Source organism: Amblyomma americanum, chromosome 2, assembly GCF_052857255.1.
Source record: "Amblyomma americanum isolate KBUSLIRL-KWMA chromosome 2, ASM5285725v1, whole genome shotgun sequence".
Taxonomy (NCBI): domain Eukaryota; kingdom Metazoa; phylum Arthropoda; class Arachnida; order Ixodida; family Ixodidae; genus Amblyomma; species Amblyomma americanum.
The window spans coordinates 143,953,155-143,973,817 of NC_135498.1; the positions used below are offsets into that span (position 1 = coordinate 143,953,155).

At 46.1% G+C, this 20,663-nt stretch overlaps 1 protein-coding gene across 1 annotated transcript in view; it reads right to left on the bottom strand.

The window, feature by feature from the left end:
* Positions 1-13,582: 13,582 nt before the first annotated feature.
* The window catches only part of LOC144121844 (monocarboxylate transporter 12-like), a 131,358-nt gene continuing 124,277 nt past the window's right edge, over positions 13,583-20,663 (bottom strand). Inside the window, exon 7 of the mRNA XM_077655260.1 lies at positions 13,583-15,504. Coding sequence (XP_077511386.1) covers positions 15,335-15,504 — 170 coding nt within the window. The 3' untranslated portion in view covers positions 13,583-15,334. The remainder of the gene's footprint in view (positions 15,505-20,663) is intronic.

Below are 20,663 nucleotides of genomic sequence, written 5' to 3' on the forward strand. Positions count from 1 at the left end.
TCATCGACTGGTGCAGAACTTACTGCTATTCGTGTCACCATTGAGCATACCAGGGAAGAAACACCCCAGCAATGCTCTGTTTTCGCTGATTCAAAGGTAGCCATCCAAGCCTTACAATCTGCTCTTCGTCATGGGTCCCATCAATAACTGGTCGCGGAAATCCGAAAGCTCGACCACACCGCCACCAATAAAGGGCACGATATTGTTTACCAATGGCTGCCAGGACACAGCGACATCGCCGGCAACCACCGCGCGAACTGCTCACCATGGGGCGATTGTGTGCCCATCCTCATCTCGAGATCCAAGGCAGCGGGTAGGCTTAGACCACTGGCGCGGGACATCACGCTTGCCGCGTGGAATTCCGACCAATTTTCGAATGCGCGTCTCAAATCTTTGGACTCAGATCTGAACCTCCGGCTTCCATCAGGCCTACCACGACGTGATGCAACTTCGCTGCGTCGCCTGTGGCTTGGGGCAGCTTTCGCCAAGCATTACTCTCTCTTAATCGGTATGGCTGATAGCCCTGCATGTGCCGCCTGCAGGTGTGACGAGACTATAGCCCACATTCTTTGTGAATGCCCAGCCTACAGCGCCGAAAGGCAGTCTCTCTGCCGTGCACTGGAGCGTCTAGAGCCACGCCCACTAACGGAAATGAAGATTTTCGGCCACTGGTCGCGGCGATCGTCGGCAGTGAAGGCCTCCGAGGCACTTCTCCGCTTCTTGAGAACGATAAGCTGTGACTTTGCATAGTGACTTCAATTTCCTGCTACTCTCTTTTGTCCTTCATCTCTTTATCCAATCACCCCTTTCCCCCTGTGCAGGGTAGCACAACGGTTATTGACCCGGTTTACCTCCCTGCCTTTCCTCCTCCTCCTCCTCCTTAAGGCTCATCAAAATGACGTAGCATCAAAGTCAGATAAGTTAATTCAGATTAAATTGCGCAATTCTCACCATTATAGCTGCTGCTTATTTGCGCAGAAGTAATTCGCGGACTTAATTTTTTCTCACATTAACACAAGAAAAACTACTCAAGAGCTTCAAATTATTTGCCCACGTAGCAGGAAAGGGCTTTTCAACCTCCTTGCAAGGAAAGGGCGGAGTTCGATCCCCAGTGGAGCAGGGTACACACTGGTGATAATGTGTGTACAAGCTTTACACTCTTCTCATGCCCGGTTTATTTAGGGTGTAATTATCGGGAAATGGGCCTTGGTCTCATGCACCTTCCACCATGACGCTCTTTGAACAAACCTTCTCTTGCGCCATAGGAATTCAGTATCATCATTATCGTTTTACCTTAGTTCTATACTTTAAAATTCAAAGATGTGCAGTGAGAGTAGCGAGACAAATAGACGCTGCTTACTGGCAACTAAGGTTTATTCTTTATAATTTTCTGCTCACATACAATGCAGATGAGAAACAGATAGTCCCCTCACACGACCGATTTTTTTCTTTATATTCTTGAACTCAAGAATGCCAATTCCTTGAGAAGGGATATGGAAGGGCTGCTCACGTACGTGTCTTCAGACCACACAATGATTTCTTTAACGATCTTTTGCATTGTTTGGTTGCGGTTACGGCTGGTTGTAATTTTCTCGCGTAACATAGTTTACACATGCAATCTCGGCAATGCATGGCATTGTACCCGTACCCCATGGGCTCCAAGTTTTTCTTGGCTTTTTCTGACATCTTGGGATACCCACAATTCGAGGTTTAGAGTTTAAGCTCTTGCCACCTACAGCTCGAGCGTGTTGAATGTACCAGCCTCGAGGCAATGACGCCTTGCTTTTCTAAATTCTGTCCAATAAGTCTTTTTGAACAGCGCGATCGTGAAGCATTGTTTTACTAATCCGTTCAAAACATAATGCCCTCATACAGTGTACAACGATTTTAGGCACCAAGTGAACAGACAGAATACTGCGGGGTATCCTTCCCGAGTTATGATCGCATTGTCAGAAGGCATGGTTACAAATCTTCGTGGGAAAAACGCCAGCCTCCATAGTCAGGGATAAAGGAAAAGCAAAGGATGGTAGTGTTGCTTTAAATAAATAGCTTGTTCCATAACTTGAACATTACCGGGCGAGTACAAAAGAAATGCATTTTCGAACCACCTGACAGTTCTAGAAATTATGCAAAATTCCTAACCATTTGAATGAAATGCCACAAGTTGCCCAAGTAATCACTGAGACCGTATCTTCCTATGCGCGGAAGATGTCATGCACCTCATTGGATGGGCATGTAGAATGGCGTTTAAACGGAAGAATGCTCGAGCACAAAAAAAAAAAAACTTCGAACGAATGAGGGATGGGCACCTTTAAATGCGTTGGAGATTTCGAGTGTAAATCCTGTTAAAGCGAGAGCTCGGTAATCAGCCATAACCGCGATAGAATTACGCCAGAGATTACTGAAGCAAGCAGCATCGTTGGGTCTAAACACTAAGCGGGAGCACTCCTTCAAAGTTTCTTCTGGACAAAGAACTAAAATTTGTGACTGAAAAAACGTAAGCGAAAATTCAGTAAAGATGTTACCTCGTGGTTTCTGGTGAGCTACTCGCCACGTTAGCAATGGCTATGTGCGCTCCAACTCTAGGTTGGGAAATAGTTTTGTTTGGTTTAACGTGTTTCAACATGCCCAAGCGACTCAGGCAATGACGGACGTCATAGTGAAGGGCCCCGGAGATTTCGACCACCTGGTGTTATTTAACGTGCACTGACATCGCACATACAAGGGTCTCCAGAATGCCACCTCCATCGAAATTCGACCGCCGCGGCCGGGATCGAACCCGTGTCTTTCGGGTGAGCAGCCGAGCGCTATAAGCACCAAGCCACCACGGCGGCACGCGAGATAGCTTGTACTCGCCATGTTACGTATGTGCGCTCGTCTGCTTGGAGCGAAATAACCAACAGCCGTGACGCCCCTTATAAATCAGGAGTGTTTCGCGCCGGCGGCTACCCCGTGCCGTAATTTCGCTTCGAATCTCTGGCACACGATTACCCTAGTTCAACATTATTGAAGCTTAGCCTCTGAGCTGCTAGCGAGCGCGCACCAGTCTCTCAGACAGCGTCGCCGTTAGCCTCCGAGCCAATGAACTATCGCAGCGCCCGGTGAAAAATTTCTCTTTTGCTTGTTCCTATTTTTTCTTTTCAGGGCGCACGTAGTCTGTTTTGAATTTTCATTACAGCGTATTTTCCAATACTCTCAGAAGTCTTTACTCCTTTCATAGTCCTGGCACTGAGTTTTCTCCTACTGTACAGGCCGACGACCGTGTCCCGGAGAGGCGTTTGCCACTATGGAGATTTTCTTGCTCATCACTTTTTTCCTGCAGAAGTACAAAGTGCTTCTTGATACGCCAATACAGCATGACTTGGACGACCCAGAGCTTACACTGGAAGAGTTGGGCTATCTGAAACTTCTGTTTTTACCTCGTACAACGGAACAAGCATAGCACTTTTCTCGTTTCCTTCTTATACTGTTTGTTGATTGCCGCGCATATCTGTTTACAAAGTGCCGAAAATACCAGCTGTCATATTCCCGTTCTGCATAAATAAAATGAGCTGGTATTGTACAATTTATTAAGTTTGTTTGCATAGATAATAGAAAATTATCCATTACCATTTCCTGATTCTGGTGACAATATGTTAAAAGTCGTATTATTTAATCAGGTGCAGTTGCTGCCCGCTGAGCTTACGCCGAATTCTTTTATTCCATCCTTCTGCTAGAGCTCTTAATAGATGTTACTACTGCGAAGAATAGGGGAGACGTGGTAGTTGTGAAAATATATACACATACTTCTGTAGATTCCTTTCTTTCATTTTGTAGCGGCATTCTTTACCTAAACATCCTGAGCCAGAAACCTCGGAAGTGAAATTTCTGTATTCCGACACTTGCAGCCAGTTGAAATAATTTCGAGGTTAAGTTATGTTAAACAGTGTCTAGAACTTGCTATTTTTTATGGTTTTTTAAGCATGCTGAAAAGGCTGGAGTTCTAGTTTGGAGCTGGATTTTCATGCATGCGCGTTTTTTCCTGCGCTTCATCTGCCTGCTCGAATGGCAGAACACAGCCCAGAAACCAACGTTTCAGCCACTATTTAGCACTGTGAGTAGAAAAAGATAACTATGCTGAATTCCCTGCAAGATGTCGCTAAAACTTGCCGGCACCACGTCGCCACAAGCGGCAGCGACAACCCTATCGTCTCAAACGTTTGGGTTTCGTCAGTATATAAAGCTTTGGCGTCACAGCAGGAAGAAGTTGCTAGCATGTTATGCGCAACAAGGGCAGACTAAAGGGGCGCATTTAATGTTTGAAAGCGTCCTATCAATACACAATTTTTCCTATCTCCTCTAAAATGCATCTTCGAGATTTTGAATTTTTTTTTAGCTTTTGAGCATTGAGAATTGGCTATACTATTTCTTTTTAAGATCAGCGGCCACAAAAAAGTGGCAATCCTCGCACGAAAAAGTGCGCCGAAGGTTTGATTTCCTGCACGTGAGGTTCATCTCCAAGATGCCGAAAGTGGTCGTGCGGCGGAAGTTATCAAACACAAGTAATCGCTTTCTTAACGGGTGCCTCTGGGCAGAACTGGGTAGAACACTTGAAACATCTTGTGAGCATCGACGGATTAAAATAAATCTTAGCTCATGTGCGCAGGCATATAGTGGCGCGAGTGCGACACGCGAAACTGGATGTACATTCGCAAATGCTTGGCAGCAATCAGTGTTCTCCGATGGGGCTTCTTACACTGTACTGCGCCCTTTTTCCTGTCTTGTCGCTGCGGCCACCGCTTACGCTCCGGATTGCTACTCATACTGGCGCTTCTCAGAGCCGCTCCTGAAGGTTATTTACGGCAGTCTCTACTTGGCGTAATAGCCTACTGATTGCGGTGGCAACTCCCCTGCACAAGCACAAGGGCTACGATGAAAGGGAATGCGCGACAGGCGACTCAGTCATGACGTCATTTTTTACGGTGCCATCCACGGCGTGGTAAAATAACTGAATTCATATTATTAGCGACCCTTGTCAATATATTTACCACTCAATCATGGCACTTCCAATGCACAAAGAAGACAGTGCTGCGAAGCTGGTTATTCTGCAGAAGGACGTTACCAGAAGATGATCACATCCCTCCAAAATCTGCAACGATGAAGAGAAGGATGTGAAATTGAAAACGAAAACAGATTAGGTCTAGCAGAAGCGAGCAACGTGAGCAGGTAGCGTAGCAAGTCTCTCACAACGATGCCGGGTCACAGGTTGATCAGGAACTAGATCTTCCTTTCACTGTCAAGCCACGCTCCACATCGGTTACCCAAGACGGCACCAAGAAGTTAACACAGACATCGCTTTACACCATTCTACGCACCACGTCATCTTTATCAACAAAATTAGGTCTGCAGGATACGTTGTTAGGCAAGTTGGCTCATTAAGGTGGAAAGATAGGTTGCGCAAACAATGGCATTCCAAAGAGAGGAAAAGACAGGACGGGCACAAACTTACAATTGAGGTTTATCCTTAGAATATGCAAGTTTACGTTGTTTTGCCAGCACTGCCTCAGGAAGGTGCCAACGCAGATGAGGGCAAAAGTGGATCTACGGCACCATCTCTTCGAGGAAACGCACGCACTTTTATAAAATCGGATCGAAGTTTCACTGGCACACCATGTAGCTCTTTTATTGATAATATGCGCTTCTAGAAGTTATCCCGTTGTTCTGTTTTTGCACTTGCGCAGAATCTTGAATTGTTTTTATAAAGGCTCGCATTTGTGTGCGATGCAATATATTTGAATGTTAAGGTGCTCTTGGTCTAGAAATGACCTCTCATGTTCACCGCTGCGAACATGAATACAGTGGCCTGTCTGACGTATAAGACGTTGCCTCATATCAGAGGAATCTGGTAAACTTCGTGCCTTTGTCAATTCATTTAGGGGTTCTTGTGCTGTACGCCGCTGCCGTTTTTTCATGGAATTTTCTCCGGTTTATGCGAATACGTGGCTGACCTCAAAAGGCACCGAGAAGCCCAGCCAGGCACTTCGCTTAACCCTTACTTTTTTCAGGTTGTGTGCAACCTTGTGGACATAAGGAGCTGCTACTGGTATTTTGCTATCGGTTTGGTTCGGTTTTGTCGTGTTTAACGTCTTAAAAGCGACACCTGTTATGAGGAACACCGTAGTGGAGGGCTTCCGGTAATGCAGACCACCTGGGTTAACGTGCACTGATATTGCACAGTACACGGGCCTCTAGAATTAAATCTTCATCAAAATACAACCGCCGTGGCCGCGATCGAACTCGCGTCCTTCGAATCTGCAGCCGAGCACCATAACGACTGAGCCACCCCGGCGGCTTTTCTGTTATCTGTATCGGCCTTTTGTTTAAACGGCGCCTTTAACTTTGCTAACGTTTCAATTACTACCAGCACGACTGTGTCACCAAAACCTGCCTCTCTGAACCTTGAAACCTGCAAGTCAAATGTTGACTGCATGGCATATGTAGAGGATTTCCCGCGAACAGTCTGTAAAAGCTATGTAGCAGTTGCATTTTAACGGCTTTCGAGTGGGCGGAATCATAGGGCAACAGGGGCTTTCTTCCACGCGGTCAGAAATACCGACATACGTCTTCATGACAAAAAGTTCGGTTATGGTCAAACCCTGCAGAGTATTAATGACAGAGAGTTCAGTCGTTAAACTTCAGCTTAGAGCTTGAAATTCGAAACATGTTAAAATTTTAATGGCATAGCTGTGCATAAAAGCATCCTTTTCTGTAACACCACAAGAATGCATGGACTATGTCTCCACTGTTTAGTGCACCAAATAAGCTGCGTTCAGTGCTGGATAAAAATATGTTGCGGAAGGCTGGAGGTGTGCTTGTTGTTGCTTGTTCTTTGAGTAAACCTCAGTTGTAAGTTTGAACTGGTCCCTGGTTGTACCCACTAGTGAATGTCTTCTTTACAAAACTTATCCTTCCGTCAAACTTATGTACGCGGTAGGATAAAAGGCCTCTCTTACTATCTGCTATGAGCTCTATGCTGTGCTGATGCGGTCACCCTATTCCACCATAGCTTCTTGCATCATCCGACTGGATTATCTGTATTACACTGGAATGCAATCTGATGACCTAAGCAGCCATCGGCTCTGTGCTGCGAGCATGACATGCTTGCCCATTCCCTGCTTTTCTTGATCTCAGCTAGGCTGACACTCATTCGCGTTTGCTCTCTACCCCTATCATCTCTCTCGCTGCCTCAACGCTCAGATCCGTCTGCATATCTCAAAATGAGGTATCCAATTTTATTTAATAAGAAAGGCCGCAATAAATCTATTCGTGCGACACTTCTAAATCCATATTACACTTCTACTCTTCCAGACATGAACTACTGCATAATATACTGGCGGAGTACATGAAGTATTCACCTTCAAGCAGTACAAAACCAAGTCATTAGAATAGTCACATATTTCCGATATATTACTTCCGCCATTCTGCTGCTGCAAAAAAGTAGCATGTTGTAGGTTAGCAATACTTTACAATATAATCTATCAATATTTAAGTTAAATATAATCAGTAGTCAAATTCCTTTGTTTATAATTCGAAAAACATTGTTGATAGACATTTGTGTGACCTGATTTCCACTGAACAAATTTCTTGTGCCCATGTACACACCGACTACGATAAACCAACGGTTCAGTTTTCATGATTCTTATAGTTAATATACTGCCACCCTTTAAAAATTCATCACGCTCAGCATTAAAAAAAACAAATTATTTTTCTTATAACCTAACATATCTAACACTGATTGCATTTAACTTGTATTTTCGATTTCAATAATTCGCTATTCTTTGCCCTGCCTTTTGTTTACGGATGATTTTGTATTGTCATTTATCCTAGTTTCTAAGCTGTGTGTACAGTTGCGTGTGTTCTTGAGTTTGCTCTTCGAATTTCCTTTTATATGTTGAGCTGTCACTTTCTATTAGCGCGTATGATTTGGGTTCAGTTCTTTGCGTTCGCATAACGTTGCCTCACATTGTGTTATGGCCCGCAGTTCCGAAAGCTGATTCTCCCTATTTTTACGCAGCTATTGCCTTGCTTTTTACTTACGCTTACATATGAAAGGAATGCATGCGTTGTTGCTTCTTATGTGATTAAATTGTTATCTAAAACGAGAAGAAGGGTCCGACGCATTCATTGACGCTGGCATATTATTGTGTCTGTATATTTCAACCCTGCAGTTCCAGGTTTGAATAAACCTATTACGAATAATGTAGTTCCATATAGGTTGGCATATACATATATATATATATATATATATATATATATATATATATATATATATATATATATATATATATATATATATATATATATATATATATTATTTAGCTGATGTGATTTTATTAGAAATAAGCACGAAAAAACAAAGTGTAGACACAGACAGCGCTGTTTGAACTGACGTTTTATTTACTATGAGCATGCATATTTATACCAACATCCACCGAAAGCAAAAAAAGAAAAAAAAGGCCGCCACCGCCTGGAAGACGTTGAAGTAACGAGCGTCAGCTCTTTGGTTTACTAGAATTGATATGAATGAGGTTAAAGTGAGGTACACCAATGGAAATATGAATTTGGCTTCTTGGATTTATAAGTGACGTCACCAGTCAGTCACAAATTCAATACACTAATGACATCAGCAATCATTCACCATTTGGGTTTCTGTATCGATTTACTATGGGGCCGCCATCTTGAATTCCGTGGACTAAGAAAATTTCACACCGAAGGGACGTGGTAGCATTCCCCAAGAAATCGAGAAACGTGATTAGTAAGAGCTAACGCTCTTAAAAAGGGAGGAAGGATCATTGGCATGATTTCTTTTATATACTGTACGTCTGAAAACATGACTTCCCGGCAGGCTAATTCCTGGCTGGCAGGCAATAATTTTTTGCTCACGCACGAGGAACCACCCTTATTATAGATGTAATACGCTTCATCCAGCTCGATGACAGCCTGATCGCACTGTGCGTGTATGCTCGACGTTTTTAGGGTGAATGCGCTACTTCACGACCAGAGCTGCAAAAGGCGTTTCACTTGTGAAGCGTGACCTTAAATTCACCTTGTGAACATAAATGAAGTAAATAAATAAATAAAATAATTATTGCTGCGACTGTGTTTCGAACCCGCGGCGGCATGAACAGATCAGCTTTGTGGATCTGTGCACGAGAGTACTATGCTAGCGCAGCAGCCGATCGTAATTTGTGTTAAACTGCAACCCACTCTTGGGCTGTGTATTGCACGTCGTAGTCTTCATCAGCTAATACTACTGCCTTACTAATATCTTCGCCAGGCTTCTCTGACCAACATACTGTCTGCCGCATGAAATGGTAGGCTACACTTTAGACGCACTCAAACATCCTTTCACTGTGCATGGCCTAGCGACTACCTGCCTCTCTCCTTCATAAAATCGCCTTTCACCTTCGTTGCACTGCTGGGAAAATATCGCCCAGCTTTCGGAGAGCAGGAAACACAACGTCAACGTTGTACTTGCGGCCTACTGTTTGTCTTTTAAGACGGTGTGATAATGTGTAGAAATAGGGAATGCGGGGAAAATTTCGGCACTTACCACTGCAACTTCTCCGAGGATTCGTTTTTAGTCAGAATGAACCTTTACGCCCACTCTTACGCGTTCTTTTCATCACTATGTCCGGATACTCTGCGTTGCTAAGCGCAGAGAACTACACTCTTCAATCTCATGCACGGAAGGCTTGGTATGGGTGGCGAGGATGCAAGACAGGATGACGTTCCCCTTCAACAACTTAGAATGGCCAAAATGATAATTATTTATAGCTGGACAGAACAGCTTGACAGAACACAGCTTGCCTTTAAGATGTCCTTCTACATCACGAAATTGAATCCTGTCCCTTTTTAAAAAAACCTAAAAGGAAAATGTGAGCACAGAGCCGTTCCTTACAAACGTTCCTAGAACACTCTTAGAGTGCCTTACATTCCTAATAAAAAGGAGGTAACCTTTCAAGTGCCATTGTAGCCTAAGAACGAAATCCAGTGAATTACCCACAGACGCCGTTTCTGACCCACTTCGAAACAAGTAGCTGAACAACGGCGCTACCTGCCAGCCAATGCAGATCACAGAACAGCACACAAGCACATCACCTTTGCAAGCTATACCTTTGATTGAAGGCACCTAGATAGCGCATCAATCAGCCGTCACACCGAATACATTACGCAAGCCTGACCCGGCACACCCCAACACCCCTCCTTTCTGGAGGCTCTCCCAGAACGGGATAAACAGGGATGAGAAATCGAGTAACATGTCACCGACGTCTGAGCTAATAACTGCAGCGGGAATGCAGTAATATGTCCTTAACATCCACGCTAAAGACATGATCGCCTGCGGGATTCTCTGACAGCCCATGACGACATCGCATATGTGCGATCTAAAGGGGCCGTTGTGGTTAAGGGACGCAAGTAACCCCTGAAGATAGCTGGATACAAGTAGCTGCGGGTTCGCAGCTTAGAAATTATAGAGGGAAACGGAAGGCGCCCTTTGTGGAATGCCACATATATATGATACGTGTTCTGCGCTCGCTGGTTCATTAAAGAAATTTGCCCGCCAACGCTGGTTTCACTACAAAAATGTTCGTCAGTAGCCGGTGACAATCTTAAAATCCTGTACATCCGGGTGGTGTCAAAACCAGCTGGGTGTAATGGAGAAGGAAGCTCTCCAGTCACCGGCTTTTATAGGAAGAGTAGGTAGACTCAATGCAAGAGAATCGCGTTCCGGCCGACTGTAGCTTTCGAATTCCAGTCATATGCAGCGTGCGCGATTAGTTCGCGCGTTGTTTTTATTTTCTTTGTTTCGAATACGGTATCTTTGAGCCTTATGAAAAATATGTTCGCATATAGCGGCAGTCAAACGGATATTCGCCGCGTTCTAAGGTCCGCCAAGGATCTACTGGTTGTAACGAGTGTCGCGCGCTGTTCCGTCTCTTCGCTTGGAAACCCTTTGCTATTTTCTAATGCTTAGGAGTATTCATCATGTCAAGGAGGCAGAGAAGTAGAGCAGCTATCTTAAAAATTACCAGGACCATGTTCTTACGCTATGAAGTATCTATTGTGCACGGGAGGGCCATGTATGAAGCATTTAACATGTTTTAGCGCAGCTTATAGCAGGTCCCAGTAATATAACTTTTACGTGAGAGTATAGAAAAGCTCCTTGTAACCTATGTTCGTTTATGAGCGCCACATTAGGTTTTATTTTTAAGCAACTGACGTGGCTGTCTCGTTGTTAAGACAGCTCCTTCTTCTCAAACAACTCTTGTGTAATGCTCACCAAATTAGTTTTCGCCGATCAAAGCGCCGCAATGACAAACTATTTCTCGAGCGCCTGTTATTTATTATTTATTTTTCGCTTTATCAACGAGCAGCGAAAGTCGCAGTGGAACCTAATAATGCACGCCTTGCTCTATATAATAGTACTCCCTACTCTGTTTCGCCAGTCGGGATAATGTCGTCCAAATGCACCTGATAGTTCGCGATTGCACGAACATGCCCTTATATGACCCATTATCCCGCAAGTACGTGTGAGCCAACGACATATTATAGTTTTTATGTTTTCGGCTTTCAGGTATCGAAGATAACAACAGCACAATGCGAATGCGGTTAATCTCATCCCGGAAATCCTTTAAAACCTGGAGTCTCGCAATGAAAACAGTCCTCCTGATGCCTCGATATGCGTTTTCTGTTATCTGATTGAGCAAGGTAGCGGGTTAAGCCTGCCTAGGCAGATCACCCATGGTTAAGCAATTGGAACTGGCTGAATGTATAATGCTGCCTGTTTGGTCAAATGCTATGAACGCTGTCCCCATGGTTTTATCTTATTCGGAGCAGCAGGTAAATATCTGATACCAAGATGGGGTTGTTTTCTTGTTCAAACGCATGATAAATTCCTTGCCTAGATGAGTTCAGTTGTCCAAATATGTGGTACAACATTTACACCATGTCATCTAGTTTCCCGTTTAAACTTAACACTGGTATCCCGAATGTCTAAAAGCCTCTTCTCTTTTTTCAATAGTTAGCTGTACAGATTGCATTTTGCACAGTGTGTTAAGAGCGAGATTCTGGGTGGTTGTATAAGCTTTGCATATTTCGAATAGCCGTACTCGTTACATGGTTTTTAATCTTCTAGCTACTGTGCGTATGTGGAGAAAGCGAGGTCGCTGATCTATAAGTTATAAACCTCTGTAGGCTCCGAATATACATCTGACGTAATGAACTTAACTTCATACCCCAATCAAAAACTGTTAATTTAGAGAGTGTAAGTGTGATATTAGTAATGTTATCGTGAATATACTCAAAATAGGGTGGAAAAGATTGTTGGTGATCAAGTGTTACTAATAAGAATTGATTTATCGAAAACTTTTTAGAATTTTCAATTAATTTTTACTAGTGGAGGGAGTTTTTGATATTTGTCACCTATTACACTATTTTGACATAATCTTTTAATTGAAATCAACTTTTGCATTTATCACTGTTTAAAAGCATGATTAAGTCTTAGTTGACTATGATTTTATAGTTCTAGTCTTGAATTACTATTAACAAACTGACAAGCAGGCTTCTGCTCAGAACCGCATAGCAACTATAGCCAGTGCTGTTCGGATCATCTGATCTGACACGCTAGCTCCGCTGCTATGGTGTCACTTAAATCAATCATACCTTTATTTTGAAATTTGCCATGAGACAATGCGGTTAACAGTAAGGCAGGGCCATGAATAGACCACTCACTATTCCGCCGACCAGTTCCAAGGAGCTGTTCGCTCTGGTTTCAGTCGAACCAACCTAAGTTTAGCGACAAGAAAGTAGTGCCAGACCGCCGTCGCCCGCCACGCTAGCGGGCAGCACAGCTGCGATAAGGTCGTGGCGTTAAGTGCGGCGAGCGTTGCGAACTTGTCGCCTACTTTCGAGACACGGAAGGTACCAGACCCCCTTTTTGCCTCATTACGACTCTTGAATGCGCAGCCTAGGCACCTTGAGATGGTGCTAGAGTGCGCCGTTGTAGCGCTGTCGAATGGTAATCGAAGGTCGCAAAAAAGCGTCTTCGGACGGCACTCCAGACACTGGTAATTTCAATGTGTTGCCTTAAATCGTGATTATGTGTAAAAACTGCGCGTGCTGAACAGGGCTAGCTCCTACGCTTTCCGCATTTGTACGCAAACGGGCACTCTGCGCTCACGGACGCAGCTATTTTCTCAATTAATTATCGGAACCGAGGATGCCAAGTTCGGATCGCGATAAATGTAGACTAGCGCCGTGGTCATGATCGAATTCGGAGTGTGAACAGCAGTAACTGCGTTTAGCGAAAACACGAGGCGTTTCTTCTCAGGTCGGAGGTCGACGATTCCGAGGAATGTCTTTCCGAGGAAGGAAGTACAAACATGCTAGTCCTGGGCGCACCACTCAGCCTTCAAGAAAAGTTTTCGACCCCGTTGTGACAAAAACAACGTGGAAGTGTCCGCAACAAGGAATGATACGTGCTTAATAAATTGAGTGCGGCGTAGTGTGAGTTGTTTTATATTGACTTGACACCTGATAAAAGTACAAATAATAATGGCTTTATTTACGTCATGATTTACATATATTATAACATAATTATAAATTCAAGAGCCGGTGCTTCTTAGTGCGTTGAACTTATAGTGGGCCTTCCCCAAATTTGGCCGTTGTGTCTTTGACTCGAGCCAGTTTTGCAGCAAGCTCCTCACCTGCTCACTACGTAGTCGGATACCTGCGCACCGTGGCGGCCGGCAGCCTAACTTAATCGTGAGAAGCTACTCGGAAAGCACAACCTGGGCCGCAACCGAACCCAAGCAACCCAATACCACCGATGGCAACAACACCATAGCACCTGCATTGTGCCACTGCGCCACTGCTCACCTGCCCATCGGGTGGCTGACTTGCGAAAACGTAGCCGGTGGTAATCAGGTGACAAGCTGGGGCGCTGCACCACTGCTCATCTACCCTCTGGGTGGAGTATACTTGCCAACGTGTTGCCGGCGGGCAGCGGCGCAGTGGCGCAAGGCAGGTGCTATGGCAGGTGTTGCCTTGTCCTGCTTTCACTTTTGAATGAAAGAGCAGACACACCGACAACCACCTTAACCCAGCAGAGGAGCACAGCACCGAAACACATCATGCTAGCGCACATATCCGCATTTGGCTGAATTACCCACACCGATTGAGATTTTTAAGAGCGTTAGCTCTTACTCATCACGTTTCGAGATGTCGTAGGGTTTGCTACCACCCTGAGATCACAGCGCCATCTGTGGCTGCAACTAGAAACTAGCACATCTCGCATTGCGACTTGCAGCGCCATCTACAATAGAGTTGTAGAAACAACCACCTGCCACGTGCCAATAGGAAGTCATGGTCCAGTGTGGTGGATAGGGGTGTAACTACGTGAGTATGACGTCAGGGGACGAAATGGCGGCATAGTTTTGGTTTCTCAAATCCAAGGCGGCCATTAAAATTGCTTGTGCCCTCCCATACCAATTCCTCCTCGCCTCCCTCCCCCAAACAATGTCCTCTAAAGGGTAGGAAAACTGCGCCGCTACGGGACCGCAATGTATGCGTAGATTTGTTCCGCTATATATACTTCCAAAAGAAGGAGCACCCATCCGGGGACAGTTGTTTAGCGCATTTTGTAGCGAAAGAAAAAACCTAGGGGTTATGGTATATAAATAAAACCAAAATTAAGTAATAGGTAAACATTGTATACATCCAATTATTGAAGCGTTAATATATCGCACCGCAAACCAAATTCTAGGCCCACCTTGATCCCTCAACCGGAGCAAATTCCGTTTGGGACGTATGTTGAGGGGGTGCAACCCGACAATGGGTAAACGTGCATCGTAATTTCTCTGATAGATGGCCCTAGGCGTCGATCGCTCCGCTACGGGGAGCGATCAATTCTAGTAAACCAAACAGATAACGCTCGTTACTTCAACGTCTTCTAGACGGTGGCAGCCTTTTTTTTTTAGTGACTCTCTCCCTCTGCTGTTTTTTAGGTTGGTCATTGATATTGAAAGCTGTTGATACTTTATTATTAGAAGAATTAAGTAACTCACTTGCAAAAGCGATGATAACATAAGCAAAGCATATTGTGCGTCTGTCCGATCTCTGATGACTCTGAGGAATGTAGGTTGAATGCACCGTTTCATGAGCACTTTCAATTCAGGCTGCTCATAATGCATCATTTTCTGGTTTATCCTCACAACATGAACAGCCATTGTCCATAAGGGACTAATAAAATTCCCGCGAAGTACAAAGAACTGCGTAGTAGCTAACACAAAAGGCACTACATTTCATGAGACATTCTTCGCCACGTGTTTGTAGCCTCTTCTCCGATTATCTTCGGTCGCCTCTGCTTGTAGGCAAGCACAAAGTATATGGCGGAAGTGATCAAGTGAAGCCCGGCCATGAGCCGGAAGAGGTTGTCGTAGGACCCCATTGTGTCACGGAAATAGCCTGTAAAAAGAAGCACAGTAAGGAATTGGTGTGGTGTAGTTGGTAAACCACGTTCGAAATAAAGCGCACACAAGGACACCGATGGGTGAAGACGACAGACATTGCAGTGAAACTCATTACGGAGCAAGTTGCCGCTCGTTACTTCTAGAAGATGAAGCGCTGAATGCGCGGGGCTACGCGTTGATAGAGGGTTTCTATACCAGAAAAAAATAGGAGTGCCTGCGTTAGAAACTTATCGCTGACAGACAGTAAAAATGAAAGTCGTTTCTGAGTTCTGCCTCAAGCGTTGCTGATTGACATGCATACTTTCTGCATTTTTCGGGCTCTTCTCGGGTGTACTCACAAACTTGATTTCCTCCTCACCTCAAGAGTACATAGCAGGCCGCTTCTAAAATGAATGCAGAGTTCTGCATTTCATTCTGCATCTTCATTCTGTGGGCTGTCGTTTTGTTGGGCTTCATTTTATGGACACAAGATGACACAGAAGCGCATCACTGCCAAAGCATTCATTATTCTCGCCCCAACCTTAGTACTCGGACAATAAATTATAATAAGGGTGCTCTGCGCACCGTGCGCAGATTAAAATCTATGATAATTCTTAACTAATCTCACCTTCCCATCAATTTGCGAGACCGCGCTTTTGTTTCGAGTGTCAATAATTATATGCACAATCAATGGGGCCGCATTACAGCCTGTGAAGATTTCACTCATCAGTCAAACAGCAAGACTTAATATTTCTGTTCAGCTCCTTACCTCGAGCGGCAACGTTGCCTACTTACGCAGAATACGCGCAGAAGCTTGTATCGTGTAACTGTGCATCATGGTGAATGTCGGCAAGTTAAAAGAACACCGGTTTCTTTTTAGCTTTTCATGAATTATTGCGCACGCCTGTGCAGACATTCTAACAAGCCCATACTGAACCCTACATGCTTGATAAGTATCCACCGATCATACCTGGAAATTCTGGCCGAGCGCATTTTTTCATTGGAATTTTGTTTATGAACGCAATTTCTTCGCACGTCTTAAATATTGCCACATAGCAATCAATATACCCACAGATCGCTCCTCGGTACGCTTGTAGTAACTGTTATTTATTGTGAAAAATGCACCCCCATTGGTTTTCTATGGCAGGATTTTGCTACGGATCGGTTGATGAAACAATCACCGTCAAAGTGTTCGTAATAGTACCTTACAATAATCTACATTTGCTTCACAATTGAATGTGATTTCCGAGAAAGCTTGGTTTCATACTGCGCATTGTATATGCTCTAAGGCGGTGCTATTTATTCTTTTAGCTCTAGTTTTTCTGAGCCTGGGATGTTTTTCTCAGCAGCGCCCATAAAAAAAATTGTTGGGCAGTTTTATACGCCTGATAAATCTGAATGCAAGAATAGCTGTATCAGGCAGTCTACACGAGTAATTTGCGACGCCATCGCCGTCGTCTAAATAGTATTTTTGTCACAGGACATATCACAGCGAATTTTTGTTTCTTGCCAGGATTACATGATGGGAACCCACCAGAGAATGCAATCCATCTTTTTGATCACTTTGCCTGACAGTGGTTCTTGTCCGGGAAAATGACAGTCATCAATGGCTCTGAATGTTCTATTTGTACATTCTTCAAAGAGCAGAAGGAACTGAGTGCCACTTTAACTCTAGCATTTATTTCTTCCTTGAATAAATGTAATATGCAGTATGCAGACTGAAGCGCTAAATAGGATTTCTTTTACTGCTCATTACTGCTCGATGGCGCGATCAGAGAAACATTTGATATGCTTTGTTTGCGGCATACCAGGTAGTACGTGACGCGCCTTTGCCGACGTCGCATGCCGCTTTATGCCCCTGCATCACCTGCGATGTCTTATTCGGCACCTCAGTTCCGAGTTCTACCGGGACCGCCGCCAGAGTACTCTGCTCATCAGGCCTTCTCCTCGTAGCCGCTTCATTTCGCCCAAGTGCTACCTACCTCCCTCTGCCGAGCCAGGTAACTAACCACCGCAGTTCCCGACGAATGGACTGCGACTTGTCTGAACGCCAAAGTCCTCTTTTCCGAACGACCGTTATTGCCGTTATAGTTTAAGGTGTTTCGACGCTTTACCTCGTAGATGCTGGTGCCGTCGTATCTGTTATTAGACTAAAACTGTCGCTCTCTTCGAAAGGTCACGACGCCTATTTACGGACTGTCGTTGAATACCGCCAACGCACAGCACCTCCACAGGACAGCTTTCTGCACCGCCCGAGTTATAACAGCCAACACAATATGTTTTATTGAATTTGTAGCGACCCGCGCGGTTGGGAGTGGCGAAATTCCACAAGGGACGAAGTGTCGCCAGCACGAGCTGGATAGAACGCTCGGGAGCTGGGCCTCGGCTGGACGCTACCACCGCCGCTCCACTACTCTCTGCTCTCCGGCAGCCCTCCAATGAATGTGGCCGCGGTCGCCTTCCTGGGCGACTTCCACATTGTGGTGACCCGTTGAGCCGCACCTCCTCCCTCAGCTGCACTCCTGGATGGCGGGCTGGCAGTACCTAGCCTTTGACCCGCCACTTCCGGCGTTCCATCCTCAAGGCGTCGGCGGGTGGTTCACTCAAAGGCTGAGCTGTACCTGAACGGCATCACCATCCAGCCGCTCAAACACGCAGTCCTCTGCGATATCCTCCCGCCCGACCTGCTGCGCCAACTCGCCTGCCCTGCCTTCGGCTGCCGGCCATATGATGAGCTGCGCCCAGCCGTCTTGGTGTATTTTGGCGTCTGCTACGTCCCGCTGCCGCTCTACGACGCTGCAGACCCGCTTTCGCCGCCGCCAGCAGCTGGCCCCGCACCAGCCTTGTTCGCGCCCACGCAGCCTTCGTCAGAGCCCTACCCGCCTCGGCAGGCCCTGGCCGCCGCCCCGCCACTCCACCCCAGCGTCTCCGGCCCAGCCGTCCCTCTCGATGAAACACTACGTAGGCTCAGCATGAACTTTGCTGCACATCCTGCTCCCACATGTGCCCTCTGCGCTTCTTTGTACCTGCCTCCTTGAGCTCCTTCGTGTCATCCCGTAGGCACGTCCGCCTAGTCCTCTTCACACCACCCTTCACTGACGTTGTCGCCACCGCCTCCTGATTGACGACAAGGAACGCTCTGCAGCAGTATGCGTGTCCCGGTTTTCGGCATCCCCGTCTGCCTCGTCACGACACGAGCTCCAAAGGCCTCTGCAGCGATGTCGGAGTAGCCGCAAGCACATGCTAAAGAGGTCTCGGCCAAACCCACGCCAGCTAGCAACACTTCCAGCTCGTGCAAAGATCCGCAACGCACTACAGTCACAAGAATCAGTACGATAGCAAGGCGGGCGGGTTGGTGGTACATATTTAAAAAATTACAGCGCGGAAAACGGGGACTTCAAGGGTAGAAAACACAGGACAAGCGCTGACTCTGAACTAATGTTTAATCACAGTAAACAGGCACATATAAGCGAACAGGCAGCAACCAAACCCTTGACCCAACTTAGCGCACGCGCCTTGTGGTTTTAATGTTTGGTTGTTGCCTGTGCGCTTATATTTGCCTGTTTTCTGTGATTAAACTTAAGTTGAGAGTCAGCGCTTGTCTTTTGTTTTCGACCCTTGAAGTCCCCGTTTTCCGCGCTGTAATTTTTTAAACAAGAATCAGGATGAGAAGGTTAAGCAGCTGAAAACAGTGCAAAGCATGACGATTGTCATACGTTCTACTATGCCTCCAAAGGACCTTGAACCGGTGCCAGTGCCTGTCCTCAAGCCAAACCAGGCCTCTGATGTAGGTTTGTCTTGCTTCCCAGCGGTGTTAGTCTTCAAATACACCTCACATCACTGGCTCTGCCGCCGCGGAAGGCAAGTTCGACGGGAGCCCACCGCATACAACCTGTCGTCCATAGCAGATTCCGGTTACAACCGCCCTGCAGCTTCATTCGACGCCGTCTATCAAGACGCCTAGGCTGATCAGGCCAGCGGACGTTTCCCCGGTTGCTGTAGCAGTGCTGACGGCGCCTCTGATTGCTGCTACCTCGACGGCGTCCCTTTCATTACCTGCTTTGCGCCAGTGCCAAGGCCGCCGTTCGTGCGTCCACCCGTCGCATTCAGGGTAATGGGCTGCAGCCGATCGCGCGAAAACTGCCTTCGTCACTCCGGACGGGCTCTACGAATTCAAAATTATACTATTCGGCCTCTGCGACGCCCCAGCAACGTTGGAAAGAATGATGGACACCGTGTTAAGCGTGTCACCACGCTGATCGTAAAACCACAGTAGCGCTCATGCTGGCAACCTGAAAGCCTATGATCGGCTTAGCCAGCGCTATTACTGGTGTGGTATGTATAATTTTGTCCGTCGCTACCTTCGCTCGTGCATCACCTGTCACCAACGGAAGGCCTCACCTTGTCGCTCGGCCGGCCCGCTGCAGCCTTTACCATGCCCTACTCGCCCCTTCGACCGCATCGGCATCGACATTTATAGCCAGATTCCCTGCACTTCTGCCAGTAAGCGATGGGTAATCGTCACCGTCGATCACCTAACCCGTTATGCGGAGACAGCCGCACTTCCAGCAGCGACGACCCGTAAAGTCTCTTACTTTATTCCCCACCACTTTTTCCTCCGTCACGGCGTACCTCGGGAGCTCGTGAGTAACAGAGGTCGTGTCTCTATGCATGAGGTAGTTCAAGAGCTCCTCTCAACATGCGCATCCGTTCACCGTGCGACTACAGCATGCCACCCGGAAAAGAACAGCCTCAGAGAGCTCTTCAACCGCACTCTGGGGGACATGCTTGCAATGTACCGCGTTACCTCATACCATTCTGACTGGGATCAGATAATTTATAATAAATAAATTGATTCTTGGTGAAAGGAAATGGAGCAGTATATGTCTCACTTCTCGGCGGACACCTGAACCACGCCGTATAAGGGAAGGGATTAACGATGGAGTGAAAGAATAACGAAAAAAAGGTGCCACGGAAAAGGCGCAGAGGAGAGCTGCGGAATAATTTCTACCACCTCGGGATCTGTAACGTGCACTGGCATCGCATAGCACACGGGCGTATTTGTGTTTCGCCTCCATTGAAACGCTGCCGCCGCGGTAGGGTTCGAACCTGGGTATTCCGGGCCAGCAGCGGAGTGGCCTAACCACTAAGCCACCGCGGCGGGTGGATAAGATG